General features: G+C 40.1%; 1 protein-coding gene across 10 annotated transcripts in view; it reads left to right on the forward strand.

Moving 5' to 3' along the window:
• The first annotated feature begins 7 nt into the window (after nt 1-7).
• The window catches only part of IFT81 (intraflagellar transport 81), a 103221-nt gene continuing 85569 nt past the window's right edge, over nt 8-17659 (forward strand). For 5 of the 10 annotated variants that reach the window (XM_002752993.6, XM_009004606.6, XM_078337246.1 and 2 more), the window contains exons 1-8: nt 8-80; nt 3042-3206; nt 3728-3831; nt 4617-4797; nt 8283-8372; nt 11012-11077; nt 11391-11501; nt 12513-12597. In XM_002752993.6, coding sequence (XP_002753039.1) covers nt 3063-3206; nt 3728-3831; nt 4617-4797; nt 8283-8372; nt 11012-11077; nt 11391-11501; nt 12513-12597 — 781 coding nt within the window. In that variant the 5' untranslated portion in view covers nt 8-80; nt 3042-3062. Of the gene's footprint in view, nt 498-3041; nt 3207-3727; nt 3832-4616; nt 4798-8282; nt 8373-11011; nt 11078-11390; nt 11502-12512; nt 12598-17659 lie in introns of all 10 variants that reach the window. The other 5 variants (XM_035257559.3, XM_078337247.1, XM_078337250.1 and 2 more) reach the window with 2 other exon arrangements.

The following is a 17659-nucleotide window of genomic DNA, read 5'->3' on the forward strand; positions in this document are numbered from 1 at the left end:
AGGAGCTAGTCTCTAGGAGCCCTCTAGAGCCCGAGTGCCTCCCGGGGGGTGGGGAAACGGTTTCCTGAGGAGAATTTGAGGTAACCTCGCCAATTCGCGGTCGGAAATTCCCCTGAACCCGAAACAGGAGAGAGCCCCTGTCCCCTCTTGGTTCTGGTGCAGCACCTCGCCGGTTTAAGGAGTCGTCGCGGTTAAGCCCCCAGTTAGGGGATCGGGCCCTTGCTGGGCTTAGTGCGGATCCAGGCCGCTCCCTGGCGGGATGAACAGTCCAGGGGCCCAGGGCAGCCCCCGCAAGAGGCCTGGTCAGGTGTGGGGGTCGCCTGTCCTCTGTCCCGATCCTGGGTGGGGGGAGACTATTTCTGGGACTCCCAGGAGGCTGCGGGTCGACGCTCGTGCCAGCCTGGGACCCGGGCAGCACGGTTTCTGTCCCAAATTGTGCCAGAGAACACGCACGTCCTGGTTTTCATTGCTCCCCGCCCCTTGCGGCTGGTTTGTGGGTGAGTGCTTGGAAATTAGCGCGGCGACTTCGCGCCGGAAGAGGGACAGTAATTGCTTTTGCTAATTGTGGAGCGCGGAGACCGCTGGGCACGGACAGCCTACCTGTTCAGTACATCTTTGTCCTTATCGAGTGACCATTGCTGGCTGGCGGGCGACTTGTGGGGAACCCAACAAGTTTCTTTTGCCTTCCTGGGAACATTTTACTGGTTTATCCAGATTTTTTTTTAAGGGAAAAGAGAATAGACCTTTAGATAATTTCTAAATCATTTAAAATGAAATACATATTTCTGCAGGCAAAGGTTATGACGTGGACTCTTACTTAAAATACTTTAAACAGTAGAAAAGTAACACTTCCTAATGTGGATTTTGAAAAAAAACTTACGTAAAGATTTTCTTTTTATAGCTTAAAGGAAACCTCAGATTTATTATAAGCCATGTTGGTTGTCCTTTCTATCATCTTTTGATTATTTCTTAGAAATAATATTTGTGCATAATTTTTCATCTTTGTGGATAAATGATCATATCTTTTTTTTTTTGAGATGGAGTCTTACTCTTTTGTTCAGGTTGGAGTGCAGTGGCACGATCTCTGCCTCTCAGGTTCAAGCGATTATCCTGCCTCAGCCTCCAGAGTAGCTGGGGTTACAGGCATTCGCCACCGCATTCAGCTCATATTTGTATTTTTAGTAGCAACGGGGTTTCACCACATTGGCCAGGCTGATCTTGAACACCTGACCTCAAGTGATCCTCCCGTCTCGGCCTCCCAAAGTGCTGACATTACAGGCGTGAGAGACAGTGCCTGGGAGCAATTCATTTTTTAATTCTGACCTCAAATGATCCACCCACTTCGGCCTCCCAAAGTGCTGGGATTACAGGGGTGAGCCACCATGCCCGGCCTTTTAATTAATTTTTTTTTTTTTGAGACGGAGTTTTGCTCTTGTTACCCAGGCTGGAGGGCAATGGCGCGATCTCGGCTCACCGCAACCTCCGCCCCCTGGGTTCAGGCAATTCTCCTGCCTCGGCCTCCTGAGTAGCTGAGATTACAGGCACGTGCCACCGTGCCCAGCTAATTTTTTTGTAATTTTTGGTAGAGACGGGGTTTCACCATGTTGACCAGGATGGTCTCGATCTGTTGACCTCGTGATCCACCTGCCTCGGCCTCCCAAAGTGCTGGGATTACAGGCTTGAGCCACCGCGCCCGGCTTTTAATTAATTTTTAATCCTTAAAGCATTTACCTAGATAAGGCTATTTCAGCAATTAAGAAATCAGATATTCAATTTTTTTTAAAAGTTATGATCTTCTCACTGCCAACCTGATTTCCTTTAGATTTAGGCTTATGTTGTTTCTGGCCTTGGGCCTGTGAACAAGTTCATTCAATCTGGTGAAAGAAGTCACTGTTTTAGACATAGTGGATGTTTAAAATGGAATTGGACACAGATATGGAATTTACAGTTTAGCAGGGAAGAGGAGTTGAGTACCTAAAGAATAGCACAATTTCAGAAGTAATGCTAGGAGAGAAGTGCAAATAAATTGCTGTCAGCTATGGAGGACAGGTGTTGCACTCTGCTGCAGAACCTGGGGGATAGCTTGAGAAAGATTCCTGGGGGAACTGGCATTTGGTGGGCATGGCTTGAAAGATGGTTGGGGGATTTGGACCTCTGAAGATGAAGGAAGGATGAGCCATCGTTTTAGACAGAGAAAGCAACATTAACTAAAGGCAGAGTGATGGAAAAATTAAGGAGCAGTGATTGTTTCTACAGGCTGAAGTTTGAAGGGGTAGAAAGGTGACAATTTGGAAATAAAGTTGAAAAAGGATAAGTTGTGCCAGATCATAAAGAGTCTTGAAATCCAAAAAGTTTTAACTGTGTTTTGTATGCAATAAGGAGCCGACAGATTATTTGGAATGGGGAGAGGTGGAGATCAGACAACAGGAGGCTGTTGCCTCATTAAAGGCCAAGGGAAATGAAGGCCTGAATGACTCTAGGGCAGCAGAGTGGGTTTGTATGGGCCACACCAATAACAGAAATGGATGAAGAGTACTTGAAGTGTGCAGCCTCTCCTCCGCTGCAGTTGCTTGTGGCCACACACAAATGTGAGCCCACGGTTGCCAGATCTGATTTTCAAGAGAAACTGGAAATCTAAATTTTAAAGTAAAAATCTCCCAATGTTTTTTGGGAGATTTGGGGGAAACATCTCACATGCATGTCTACAGCCTAACAGATGTTTAATTCCTGGGTAGAAATTATGCAACTGAGTGGGAGAGGTATTAATGTAGGTAGGATTTATTATTCATCTGGCCATGTTAACTCAGATAATTACTGTTACACCAGATGCATATACAAAGCATTTGATGTTAAAAGTAACAGTATATACCGCAGTTTTCATAATAAAGCTGTTATACTTGGAATTCTTTCAACAAAACCCTTTTCATATGCCATGTAGAATTATACTTTTCATGCCTACATTATATGAACTTAATTCTAATTTTTTCCCAGAACTTTTGTTACCAGTATTGAGGAAATTTTTTTCTATTTTTACTCTTTAGTTAAAATTATAAGACCTAATTATGAGTGATCAAATTAAATTCATTGTGGACAGTCTCAATAAGGAGCCTTTTAGGAAGAACTATAATTTAATCACGTTTGATTCCTTGGAGCCAATGCAACTATTACAAGTTCTCAGTGATGTTCTGGCTGAGATTGACCCAAAGGTAAGAGTTTTCTCTTTCTTTTTGATGGGTAGCAGAAAGCCAGTTTCTGCCTCTAAATAGCTGTGAGTCTTGGACAAATTATTTAATCTCTCTGGGCCTTATTTTCCATGTCTGTAAAGTAATAGTAAATGATCCATAATGTGTCTCTGATAGCTCAAAAATTAAATTATCTACTAGTACCTTATTTAGAAATTATTTCTCTGCTTCCAGACATAAATAGATTTGGTTATGGAATGAAAATGCTTTTACAAAAGGTTTTATTGTGTTGCAAGTTAGTTCATGTCTCTCATACACTGGTCCTTTCCACTGGATACTTTTTTTGAAACTTAACATTCTTAATATGAATCTTGATCTGACTTGGGTACACCCTCACTTGGAATTTGGGGGCCTCCATCCTTAATCTGTTTTCTGAAGAGACCATTGTGCTGTTAAGCTCTAGCAGAACAATTTTGTCAATGAGTTTAAATATTGTCCTTTGTTACATATACGACAATGCCATATTTTTTCAATTTCTTTGTTAGCAACTTGTGGATATCAGAGAGGAGATGCCAGAGCAAACAGCCAAACGAATGTTGAACCTTCTTGGTATTCTTAAATACAAAGCTTCAGGAAATGCCACAGACATGTAAGAATCTGATCGTGTATTGAGTTTTTTTAATTATGCTTTGATATCCAAACTTTCATATACTGCAATCAATCTTTTTAGGTAATACCTCGTTTCCCTAATTTGATGGCCTGAGAACATCACCAAGTTTCAAAATAATCTCAAACCATCTATAACCAAACTTAGAAGTCTTAAGTGGGTCAGTTCTTTCCCCTAATCAAACTTCTGGTAAATCTACCCTACCTTTCTATCATTTATCTGCCAACCTAGATAAAAACAGCTTAAACACAACTTCCTTGGATATGCCAATGATATATTGAGGGCCTAATTTTTCTTACTTTCTAACTAACGTACAGACCGACTTTAGAATAGCCTTGGGGCCAGGCATGGTAGCTCACGCCTTTAATCCTAGCACTTTGAGAGGTCAAGGTAGGAGGATTGCTTGAGCTCAGGGGTTCGAGACCAGCTTGGGCAACATGGCAAAACGCTGTCTCTACAAAAAATACCAAAAAAAAAATCAGTTGGACATGATAGTTGGTGCCTCTATTCCTAGCTACTTGGGAAGCTAAGGTAGGAGGATCACCTGAGACAGGAGGTTAAGGCTGTGGTGAGCTGTGATTGTGCCACTGTACTCCAGCCTGGGCAATAAGGTGAGACCCTGTCTCAAAAAAAAAAAAAAAAAGCCTTGAATTTATCTTTTTAAGAACGTTACAGAAAGCAATCTGGAATTGCAAATCAGATAGCATTTTGAGCAAATGCTGTCTCTCTTCACGTTAAGTGTGTGTGTGTGTGTTTCTCTGTCTTAGGAGTACTTTTCGTCAGGGTTTGGTGATTGGAAGTAAGCCTGTAATTTACCCAGTGCTCCACTGGCTTCTTCAGAGGCCTAATGAACTGAAGAAAAGAGCGTATTTAGCTCGTTTTTTAATAAAACTTGAGGTACCAACTGAGTTTCTTCAGGATGAAACTGTGGCTGACACCAATAAACAGGTAAACTATACATAAATGATACAGTGAAACTGTAATGTATTTCAAGGTGTACTATTCATATACATGTTAATCTTTCTTATATGCTGGCTTTGTAGTTCCAAGTGGCACAAGATGATAAAAAAATTGACCTTTGGGTCAATCTCAGCCAGAACATCACTGAGAACTTGTAGTAGTTGCAATGTTCAACTGTGACCACATCTCAAGATAATGGCTTTTGCACACAAATATCATTTCAGTAATAGGAGTATGTGAATAGAAAAAAACCCTGATATTCAGGTTTTAGAATAATTTATTTAGCAATTGTGGGTAGATATGATACTGGGTTAAGTCTACATAGTACTTTATTCATCAGTAAAGTGACTACATAGTTTGTTATCCAAATCACAGAGAAACAGACTATCGTAACAATTACACCAAGACAAACGGTTTAAATTGACACTATCCCAGGCAAATTGGGACATGTGAGCCCCTGGAAAGAAGCAGGCAAAGAAGCTAGGCTTGCAGTCTCAAAGGACTTCGCAATCAGACAGAGGGTAGAGATAGATTCCAGAGTTTGAAATCTCAGTGCACCTTTCTCGCAGAGTTTTGGAATAACACTCTGCTCTGGCATAAGGTCTTAAAGCTCTTGAGTACTGAGGGTTCTAGCTGTCTGGCTTCTGATCCTGAGATCCCTAAGCACGTTTTTGGCCAAAGACTGTTAGGGAGAAAGAAACTAGGCTTAGATTTAAAAGGACTTTGATTTTTTTTTAAAAAGTGCTTCTGGGCCGGGCGTGGAGGCTCAAGCCTGTAATCCCAGCACTTTTGGGAGGCCGAGGCGGGTGGATCACGAGGTCGAGAGATCGAGACCATCCTGGTCAACATGGTGAAACCCCGTCTCTACTAAAAATACAAAAAATTAGCTGGGCATGGTGGCGCGTGCCTGTAATCCCAGCTACTCGGGAGGCTGAGGCAGGAGAATTGCCTGAACCCAGGAGGCGGAGGTTGCGGTGAGCTGAGATCGCGCCATTGCACTCCAGCCTGGGTAACAAGAGCAAAACTCCGTCTCAAAAAAAAAAAAAGTGCTCTGTTTAATGTTTCACACTTTTATTCCATAGCACTTACATAAACTGATTTCTGCCAAATTGTTGTGAATAGTTTGTCAGTCTGTCTTTCCCAATAAATTCTGAGGTCCATGGAGACAGGTGTCATGTCTTATCCATCTTTATTTTCTTCCAGATTTTGTATAGTCACTTCTAATGTGAACTCAGTATCTGGATTGAGTCGCAATAACTGATTATTTTTATTTTTATCCATATGTTGTGCTATTTTGGGTGGACATGGCAGTAACTCAAAATAGGTCAATATTGATATCTTAAGGCAGTATATTTGCAAATAATTATGTCAAATGTCACAGTAGTTGCCATGGGAGAAGCACAGCAGAATGAGACCACCTGTCTACTTGTCCTTACCTTTGAATATTTTACACAATGTGGGAAATAGAAAAGTGTAACTGTATACTTTCTCCTTCCTAGGCTCCCACCATTGATAAATCTGATAAAAACTAGTTTATCTAGAGGAAGTTGATTAAGTCTTTTTTTTTTCTTCTGAGACAGAGTATTGTTCTGTTGCCCAGCCTGCATGAAGTGCATGGGCGCCATTGTGACTCACTGCAACCTCCACCTCCCGGGTTCAAGTAGTTCTCCTGCCTCAGTCTCCCAAGCAGCTGGGATTACAGGTGCTTGCCACCATGCACAGCTAATTTTTGGTAGAGATGGGGTTTCACCATGTTCACCAGGCTGGTTTTGAACTCCTGACACTGTGATCCGCCCACTTCTGTCTCCCAAAGTGCTGGGATTACAGGCGTGAACCACCGTACACTGCCTGATTAAGTTTTTGCTAAATATGCTCAGCTAATTAATGCAAGAATTAATGATAATAAAGACATCTTCAAGCATATATGGTGGGCCTCTCTCTCTCTCTCTCCATATATATATATATATATATATATATATATATATATACACACACACACACACACACACACATATATATATATACACATACACACACATATATATATATATGAGAGAAAGAGATATACACACACAGTGATTTATAATATATAATGATTTATACATTTAGGCAGTCATTTCAGGGATCCTAATAAAAATGTGTATTATCTTTCTGAAGGAAGAATTGTAGAATTAATAATTTGTAGATTTATAAGATATGATGAAGAAAAATGTTATTCTTGTCATTCCCCATCAAAATAACTTTTTGGCCAGGCACAGTGTCTCATGCCTGTAATCCTAGCACTTTGGGAGGTCAAGGCAGGCAGATTGCTTGAGCTCAGTAGTTCAAGACCAGCCTGGGCAACATGTTGAAACCCATCTCTCCAAAAATACAAAAATTAGCCCAACCTGATGGCATAAGCTTGTAGTCCCAACTACTTGGGAAGCTGAGGTGGGAGGATCACCTAAGCAAGCCCAGGGAGGTTGAGGCTTCAATGTGCTGTGATGGTACCACTGCCCTCCAGCCAGGGTGACAGAGTGAGACCCTGTCTAAAAAACAACAACAAAACTATTTTAAAACATTTTTAGGTAACAGGATTTTTTTCATTCATTCAACTACTTTTTTTTTTTTTTTTGAGACTGAGTCTCGTTCTGTTGCTCAGGCTGGAGTACAATGACAATCTCAGCTCACTGTAACCTCTGCTTCCCAGGTTCAAGCAACTCTCCTGCCTCAGTCTCCTGAGTAGCTAGGATTACAGGTGTGTGCCACCATGCCCAGTTAATTTTATGTATTTTTGGTAGAGACAGGGTTTCACCATGTTGGCTAGGCTGGTCTTGAACTCCTGATCTCAAGTGATCCATCTGCCTTGGCCTCCCAAAGTGCTAGGATTACAGGTGTGAGCCACCATGCCTGGCCCATTCAACTACTTTATATTAAACACCTACATGGGTTATGTACTGTGCTAGGCCCCAGGGATACAGGGCTGTACACAATGAATATGATTCTTTTCCTCTTGGCTTTCACTATATAATGGAGGGAGACAGACAGGAAATTATAATAGTTATAATTGTGCATGATATCTACTCTTGATAGGCTAGATACAGGGCCAGAGAAGGTTTCTCTGATAATAGTGGAATGTATGTTAAGACCTGAAGGATGAATAGCAGTTGCTTCATTTACAGGTGAGGGAGTCATAGATGTATAAGCTGGAGGCGAGAACAGGGAATGTTCACGGACTCAGACATCAGCATAGCTAGAGTGTAGAGTTTGAGGTGAGAAAGTAACCAGAAATGAGATAGAGAAGTATTTAGTGTTGTGATGGTAGAGATGTACTTTTTTTGTATGCTATATAAATATTTAAGGATGTGTTTTTGTATTTTTAATGCTGTTCTTACAATGACTTGAGTAATCACTGTAAGTTAGTAGATAACCTGATTAAGAAAACTCAACTGGATCTAGTTACTAGTTTATAATTTATTAACTTATTCTTTTAGTATGAAGAGTTAATGGAAACCTTTAAAACTTTGCATAAAGAATATGAGCAGCTCAAGACATCTGGATATTCTACAGCAGAAATAAGAAAGGTAAAGGAAAGAAAACAATAACAAATTTTTGAGATTTGAATAATATTGGATTTAGCATTTTTGTTTTTGCTTAATTCAGTATGGGTCTTAAGACTGTATGGAGACTAGTGATAGCAAATGGTACATTTTATTTTGTGGGACTTTTGGTAGTTCCTTACTGAAGAAATTCATGAGACTCTGGTAAAGTCACAATGAGTAGTTACTTATAGTACAGAAGAAGAATGATAGATGTCCATCTACTGTTCCTCCATTATGTCCTGTAAGTAAACCAGGATAATAAAAAGACCTAGAGTCTGTGTTTTAATTTCATTCATTATTACTAAAGTTTTCTCCTTTTTTTTTTAGAGACAGGGTCTCACTCTGTCACCCAGACTGGAGTACACGGTGGTGTGATCACAGCTCACTGTAGTCTTGACCTCCCAGGCTCAAACCTGCCTGAGCTTCCTGCGTAGTTGGGACTGCAGGTACACACCACTATGCCTAGCTAATTTTTGTATTTTTTGTAGAGCTGGGATTTCACCATCTGGCCAGGCTGGTCTTGAACTCCTGGGCTCAATCTATTCTCCCACCTTGGCTTTTCAAAGTGCTGGGCTTATAGGCATGAACCACTGCTGCACCTATCCTCTATTTCTTGTTTAATCATATTTTCTAAATTTTCTACAAATCATATGTTCAAGTATACTTTAGTAGGCCAGGCGTGGCAGCTCATGCCTGTGATACCAACACTTTGGGTGGCTGAGGCTGGAGGATCACTTGGGCCCAAGAGTTTGAGACCAGCCCAGGCAAGATGGCAAGACCCTGTCTACACACACACACACACACACACACACGCACACACACTCACGCAATTAGCCAGGCTTGGTGGTACACACCTATAGTCCCAGCTACTCAGGAAGCTGAGGCAGAATGATCACTAGAGCCTGGGAGTTCAAGGTTGCAGTGAGCTGTGGTTGTACCACTATACTCTAGCTGGGTGACAGAGTGAGACCTTGTCTCAAAAAAATAAAAAAGAAAAGAAAAAATAATTCACTCATAATCTCATGCCCTAGAGACAACTATAGTTGACATTTTGATAAATATATTTAAATCTTTTTCTTGGTATTCTGTAGATAAATGTTATAATCTCCTTCTTTCAAGTAATGCCGTATTAGCACTTTTACTCATGTCATTAAACATTCTTCTGCATAACTTTTCATGATTTTCATTGTATTATGCTGTGATTTATTTAACAATCTTCATTTTTGTTGTTTCCAAATTTTAGTCATAACTTGCATTAACGAGAATCTTTATAGATGATGACTTTTCATGAATGTTTTATTAGGACAAATCACCAGATAATAAAATTACTGGGCTAGAAGGGATGAACATTTATTTTAAGACTTTTTTTTTTTTTTTGAGACAAAGTTGTACTCTGTTGCCCGGGCTGGAGTGCAGTGGCGTGGTCTTGGCTCACTGCAACCGCCACTTGCCAGGTTCATGTGATCCTCCTGCCTCAGCCTCCCAAGTAGCTGGGATTACAGGCACTCACCACCATGCCCAGCTAATTTTGTATTTTTAGTAGAGATAAAGTTTCACCATGTTGGCCTGGCTGTATTTTAAGACTTTTGATACAGTTTTTTAGTACAATGCTATCAGGAATGAGTAAGAGTGCCCATTTTTCCAAATTCTATCAATACTGGCTACCATGTATATTTTATTTTACCTTTAGTATTACTGTGATAGTTATGCTATTAGTTTTTTAGATTTAGGAAGAGTTTTTAAATTTTTATTTATTTTATTTTATTTTATTTTTTCGAGGTGGGGTCTTGCTCTGTCACCCAGGCTGGAGTGCAGTGGTGCAACCTCGGCTCACTGCAACCTCTACCTCGTGGGTTCAAGTGATTCTCCTGCCTCAGCCTCCCGAGTAGCTGGGACTACAGATGTGTGCCACCATGCCTGGCTAATTTTTTGTATTTTTAGTAGGGACGGGGTATTACCATGTTAGCCAGGATGGTCTCAATCTCCTGACCTCATGATCCACCCACCTCAGCCTCCCAAAGTGCTGGGATCACAGGCATGAGCCACCATACCTGACCTATTTGTTTTCATAACAAAATACTATGAAACTGGTTAACAGGAAGGAAGTTTGTTTTTGAAGTCTTTCTTTTCAGAGAGGGAATTGGTTAATTGGCAGAACCAGGCACAAATTTATATCTTGAAAATACCATAGCCTTAAAAATAATTTTGATGGAAAATTGGCAGACTATATGGTTTGATATTTAACAGAGCAGATGGGATGTCAGCAGCTGTTGCTCATGTATTTAGACCTGCACACTTTCCATTATAGTAGATTTTTCAAAAATCATGTGCCCATATTTGGAATCAGAACACAAATGTGCTGGTTGGCAGCTGTACCTTGCTGCATTATAACTGATTTTTGTTGCATTTCTAGATGAACACCAAGCTGCCAAAAAAATTACCCTGCATAAAGAGCCCTGAGGGAAAAATATAAATGACCTTCATCCAAAAGAAGATCTTGGTTGTTAATGCTCTGGTTATAAATGATGAAAATGTTAAATGCATAATCAAAATAAAACCTTATCTGTATCCTACAGACTGAGAATACTTTTTCTTATAATGTCTTCTTTGCCACTTTTTAGGATATCAGTGCAATGGAAGAAGAAAAGGATCAGCTCATTAAGAGAGTTGAACATTTGAAGAAAAGGGTAAGGCAGAATTAACCCTGTAAGACTTTGGCCCCAAGTCCCAAGGACTTGCAAAGACTTAGGAATGCAAATAAAGATTCAGCCAAGCATGAGTGTACATCTGAGGATGGACTCAAATAACACTGACAGAAAGGGAATCTCCCTAGGCAGTAGCCCAACACTTTCAAGGACCTGGAGTCTAGAGCTTTACTGTCATCTCTAGGGAGTACTGTTTACCGAAAAGAAATGATAAGTGGATGTCTGAGTCACATGACATGTTAATTTTTTTCCTCAAACCTGACAGTAACATGCACTACTTATTCCCTTACTGTAGGTGGAGACAGCTCAGAATCATCAATGGATGATTAAAATAGCATGGCAACTTCGAGTTGAAAAAGAGAGGGAAGAATATCTTGCACAACAGAAACAGGAACAAAAGAATCAGGTATCCACATAAAAGTTTATATTCTCAATACGAAAGAAATAGTTCCTTCTGATAATCCAAATGTAAAGAAAAGAGTTTTAGAGTTGTAGACGTTCAAATTCCTTTTGCTAACATAACGGAATACTCTTTTAATTAAGATATTTTGCAGCAACAATACCACTTTTTGGGTTTTACACTCTGAATTGTATCTATACATTGTCTTTTGGCCTATGCTTACCTCATGTTGTTCCAACATTACAAAAGAGTCATTGTAATGTTAAAAGTAAGATTAACTGCTAATAAAATTTCTAGAATCTCTAAAGGATGCCTTTAGATTCCAGGGCTATGAGACCATTATTTTTATTCCATTGATCATAGTACCCTCTGCAATTTACCGCAGTGGCAAATAAGTCCTGAAAAGGCTCAAAATCACCTACACTCCATGTTTTTAAACTTTGCCTTAAAGAAAAAATAATTTGCTCAGAAATTACTACTTTTACTTATTAAAAATCTATCTTAAAATCTGAGTAGTCTTATACATTAAAAATATAATTCACATAAGCATCATTTACTACTAAATCAGCAGTTTAGATGTTTGGCTCTCCTGGCACTTGACTTGACATTGAAGTAGTTTCACTGCAGCAGTAAGCTGCATTGCCTGAGCCCTGAATGGTTACTTGGCATCTGCTTGTGATTCTGAAACATCTCTGTGAGAATGTTAACATTACTCAGCATTAAGAAAACCGTGTATAACAAGAAAAATCTGGTGCCTGTGTTTCTTTGATAAGTATTTTTCCTTAATCTGCAAATTGAATAAATAAAAATTTCTGAAAACTTCTTTAAAAAATTTAAGTGAAAAGGTATTGAGATAACCAGTTACATTTTGGGTTTAATATGGGAATTTTCTGAGTTCTTATTTTGTTCCTTTTATATCATAAGAATTATATGGAACTTGTATTTTCCATTGCTTGCCTAAATGAGAGGTAAGCTTCAATAGACTAAGCAAGTAATCGATTTAATTGTATTTTAAAGCTATTTCATGCAGTGCAGAGATTGCAAAGAGTACAAAACCAACTGAAAGGCATGCGCCAAACTGCAGCAGATGCAAAACCTGAAAGTAAGTGGAAATTATTATATGGTATAGGTGATTAGAAAATATTAATTTAAATTAAGATCTTCCTAAAAAATCAATTTGTGGGAATTAATTATCATCAGGTGATGTCTCAGCATTTTGGAGTATAATGTATAATTTCCTAGCTGGAGAAAGAGAGTCCTGATGAAGACATACTTGGGTTTTCACCTGGTGTTTTTAAAAATTCCTAACCAGATGGCCAGGTACAGTGGCTCATGGCTGCAATCCCAGCCCTTTGGGAGGCCGGGGTGGCTGGATCATTTGAGGTCAGGAGTTCGAGACCAACATGGTGAAACCCTGTCTCTACTAAAAATACAAAACTTAGCCAGGCGTGATGGCAGGCACCTGTAATCCCATCTACTCAGGAGGCTGAGGCAGGAGAATCACTTGAATCCGGGAGCTGGAGGTTGCAGTAAGCTGAGATCACACCACTGCACTCCAGCCTGGACAGCAGAGCAAGACTCCATCTCAAAAACAACAACAAAAATGTCCTAACCAGTTTTTCCCGTCAAAGAGTGAAGATAGTGATAACAATTGTGGAAGGAGGCTGTCTGATTTGTGCTTATATAAAGGACTTAGCATGGCCAGGGGTAGTGGCTCACACCCACACTTTGGGAGGATAAGGTGGGTGGATCACTTGAGATCAGGAGTTTGAGATCGGCCTGGCCAACATGATGAAACCCTGTTTCTACTAAAAATACAAAAAAATTAGCCGGGTATTTTGAACCCAGGAGGCAGAGGTTGCGGTGAGCTGAGATCGCACCGTGGCACTCCAACCTGGGCGACAGAGTGAGAATCTATCTCAAAAAAATAAATAAATAAAGGACTTAGCATGGATGTTGTGAAAATGATGGATGGAAAAATTATGAATCATTGTTTTAAAGCGAGGGCTATAAAGAAAACAAATAGAATTTACTGGATCCTCAAAACTGAATGTTTTTCGTATTTTGGTTTGTAGAATAACAGTGCTAATGACGTGGATATCTCTGGCTCTGTTCTTATATTAGCTTACAGAGGATAAACTGTCCTAACAGCCCAGATTATACCACCAGATCCAACCTAGGCATTTTTTTAATTTTTAATTTTTTTTTTATTTTGAGACGGAGTTTTGCTCTTGTTACCCAGGCTGGAGTGCAATGGCGCGATCTCGGCTCACTGCAACCTCCGCCTCCTGGATTCAGGCAATTCTCCTGCCTCAGCCTCCCGAGTAGCTGGGATTACAGGCACACGCCACCATGCCAGCTAATTTTTTGTATTTTTAGTAGAGACGGGGTTTCACCATGTTGACCAGGATGGTCTTGATCTCTCGACCTCGTGATCCACCCATCTTGGCCTCCCAAAGTGCTGGGATTACAGGCTTGAGCCACCATGCCCGGCCCCAACCTAGGCATTTTAAAACGTGTTTTTGCTTGTCAGAAGGGAGACCACACAAACTGAAAGAGTAGCTGAAAGCTCTCATTTGTATTGGAGAAGTATTCCAAGGTAAATAGCTGTTAGAGGGTTGATTCACCATTCTGTGGTAATCTATGAAATTCTGTAAGAGCAGGGAGAAGGAGGTTGAGTTCCTACTTTGTTGACGTCTTTCTGGGAAGTGGAAAAGTCATAAGTGATATGTTCACAGCCTAGGGAAAGGGTAGATTAAACATATTTAATTGATCCAGGTGTTTAGTTTAATAAGCTCTAACTTTTCAGTAACAAAAAAGGCTTATAAAAGCTAATATTTACTTAAATAACAAAAAATATTTTCGGTATGACAATGTAGTTTGTGTTTTTGCAGAGTAACAGCCATATTATACAACATTCACTGAAGTTAATCATCTTTTTTTTTGAGATGGAGTTTTGCTCTTGTTGCCCAGGCTGGAGTGCAATGGCGTGATCTTGGCTCACTGCAACCTCTGCCTCCTGGGTTCCAGCAGTTCTCCTGCCTCAGCCTCCTGAGTAGTTGAAGTTACAGGCATGTGCCACCACATCCGGCTAATTTTGTATTTTCAGTAGAGACAGGGTTTCGCCATGCCTGTTACTCCCAATCTCAGGTGATCTGCCTGCCTCAGCCTCTCAAAGTGCTAGGCTTACAGATGTGAGCCACTGCGCCCATCTGAGGTTAATCATCTTTTAACTCCAAATATTTGTGAGATTTATTATATAAAAGACACTCATTTGATTATAGTAGGATCAATGAGATGTTTTCAAAGGGTTTTTAATATAAAAGTTTGCTGACATCTTAGTGATCTTAAATTTAATTTCTCCAGGATTTTGAAAGATAATGCCTTTAAAATTTTCATAGAAACGTAAGAATGATTTTCAAGGTCTAAGTTAAATTTTTTAAGAGAGTTATTTAAAATTTGATGGAAACTTGGTTTTTATGTTTTAAATAGCTTTTTTGAGGTAACACTGACATAAAATAAACCACACAAGACCTGTTACAGTGGTTCACACCTGTGATCCCAACATTTTAGGAGGCAAAGGTGAGATCACTTGATCCCAGGAGTTCAAGACCAGCCTGGGAAACATGGCAAAACCCTGTCTCCACAAAAAATACAAAAATTAGCCAGGTGTGGTGGTGCACACTTGTAGTCCTAGCCCCTTACTTTGAGAGGCTGAGGTAGAGGATCACTTGAGCACGGGAGGTGGAGGTTGCAGTGAACTGAGATTGTGCCACTGCACTCTAGCCTAAGTAACAGAGGGAGACTCTTTCTCAAAAAAAAAAAAGAAAAAGAAAAGTAAAAGCTGCACATATTTGTGGTGGTTCAGTGACTCACGCCTATAATCCTACCCCTTCAGGAGGCCAAGGTAAGAGGATTGCCTGAGCCCAGGAGTTTGAGACCAGCTTGGGCAACATAGCAAGACCCCATCTCTACAAAAAATAAAAAATTAGCTGGGCATGATGGTACATGCCTATAATCCTGGCTATCCAGGAGGCTGAGGCAGGAGGATCACTTGAGCCTGAGAGTTCGAGGTTAAAGTGAGCTGCGATTGTGCCACTGCACTCCAGCTATGATTGTGCCACTGTACTCCAGCCTAGATGACAGAGCAAGACCTTGTCTCAATAAACAAATAGTATGTATTTTAAGTGTATTCTTTTTTAAAAAAAAACCTTTTTAAGTTTTACTTTAAGTTTTGGGTTACATGTTCTGAACATGCAGGTTTGTTACATAGGTATACATGTGCCATGGTGGTTTGCTGCACCCATCAACCTGTCATCTAGGTTTTCAGCTCCAAATGCATTAGGTATTTGTCTGAATGTTCTCCCTTCCCTTCCCCTCTCCCCACACTAAAGCATATTCTTGATTAATTTTGACAAATGTATACACTGGTGAAACCATCAGCTTTTAATCAAGATCACACACCTATCCGTCACCCCTGAACATTTTCATTGATTCTTTTTAATGTCTCACTCTTGCCCCTTCTGCCTCTCTGTCCCTCCCCAGGCAACCATGGATTTGCTTTCTGTCGCTATAAACCAGTTTATATTTTCTAGAATTAGAAACTTTTTTAAATAGAGAAAACATTATTTAAGAATTTTAAATCTTTAAAAACATAGACTTTTATTCCATGCATCTCCAGTTACATGAGGTATGTTTAAGAACCTGAGGATGGAAAAGCTGGACATCTAACAGTCAGAGAAGCCAGGATGTAGATTTAATTGAAAACCACATAGGAATGACTAATTACAGTGTGATTTATTAAATACTTTCTCTTCTCTTCCTTTCTCCAATCCTGAAAGAAGAAGGAATAGTGAAATAATTAATGGAAAACTTAGAATTTGCAGTTAATAAAAGTTTACATGTTAATATATGGTTAGCACAATGGAACTAAAAATAGTTTTAAGGCTTTGGGACAGATGTGTTATGCAATCTTGTATATAGATTACTTAAACCCAAAACCCCATGTGTTAAGAATTCAAGCCAGGCCAGATGCAGTAGCTCATGCTTTTAATCCCAGCACTTTGGGAGGCCAAGGCAGGTGGATCACTTGAGGTCAAGAGTTTGAGACCAGCCTGGACAACATGGTGAAACCTGTCTCTACTAAAAATACAAAAAATTAGCCAGGCTGATAGTGTGCAACTAATTCCAGCTACTCAGGAGGCTGAGGCAAGAGAATCACTTGAACCCCGAAGGCAGAGGATGCAGTGAACTCAGAATGCGCCACTACACTCCAGCCTGAGTGACAAAGCGAGACTTTGTCTCAAAAAAAGAAATTCAAGTCATAATTTGTAAATGTATAAATGGAAAGATCTGAAATTTTGTAAATCTCGCTAGGCTGGGAATTTATAAAAAAAACATTATTCACTGAAAATCTGTGTGTTTAGTTGTCCATCTGCAAAAATAAACTAAAATCTTAATATAAATTGCTTCTTAACTGTAAACTAATAATACTTTATAAAATAAAAAATGCCAAAACATGGAAAACCTAAAACATTTATGTATAGATAGATACTTCATTTCCTTTTTCTTTTCTTTTTTTGAGACAGCCTTCCTCTGTTGTCCAGGCTGGAGTGCAGTGATGCGATCTCGGTTCACTGCATCCTCTACCTCCTGGGTTCAAGCAATTCTTATTCCTCAGCCTCCCAAGTAGGTGAGACTACAGGCATATGCCACCATGCCTGGCTAATTTTTGTGTTTTTAGTAGAGATGGGGTTTCGCCATGTTGCCCAGGCTGCTCGCAAGCTCTTGACCTAGGTGATCCACCCACCTCAGCCTCCCAAATTGCTGGGATTACAGGCGTGAGCCATCCACCTGACCTGTTTCTCTTTTTTAGATTTTAACTTATGTTACTTTTAGTAATGTCTTCATTGGCTTGAAGCTGACAAAAAATGAATTACCATTTATGAACTGTTATAATAGAAATGTAAATTGCGCTTGGTGCAGTGGCTCATGCCTGTAATCCCAGCACTTTGAGAGACTGAGGCAGGTGATTGCTCAAGCCCAGGAGTTAGAGACCAGCCTGGGCAACATGGCAAAACCTCGTCTCTACAAAAGAAAATACAAAAATTACCTGGGCTTAGTGACGTACGCTTGTGGTACGTCTAGCTGCACAGGAGGCTAAA

This window comes from Callithrix jacchus, chromosome 9 (genome assembly GCF_049354715.1).
Source record: "Callithrix jacchus isolate 240 chromosome 9, calJac240_pri, whole genome shotgun sequence".
Taxonomy (NCBI): Eukaryota; Metazoa; Chordata; class Mammalia; order Primates; family Cebidae; genus Callithrix; species Callithrix jacchus.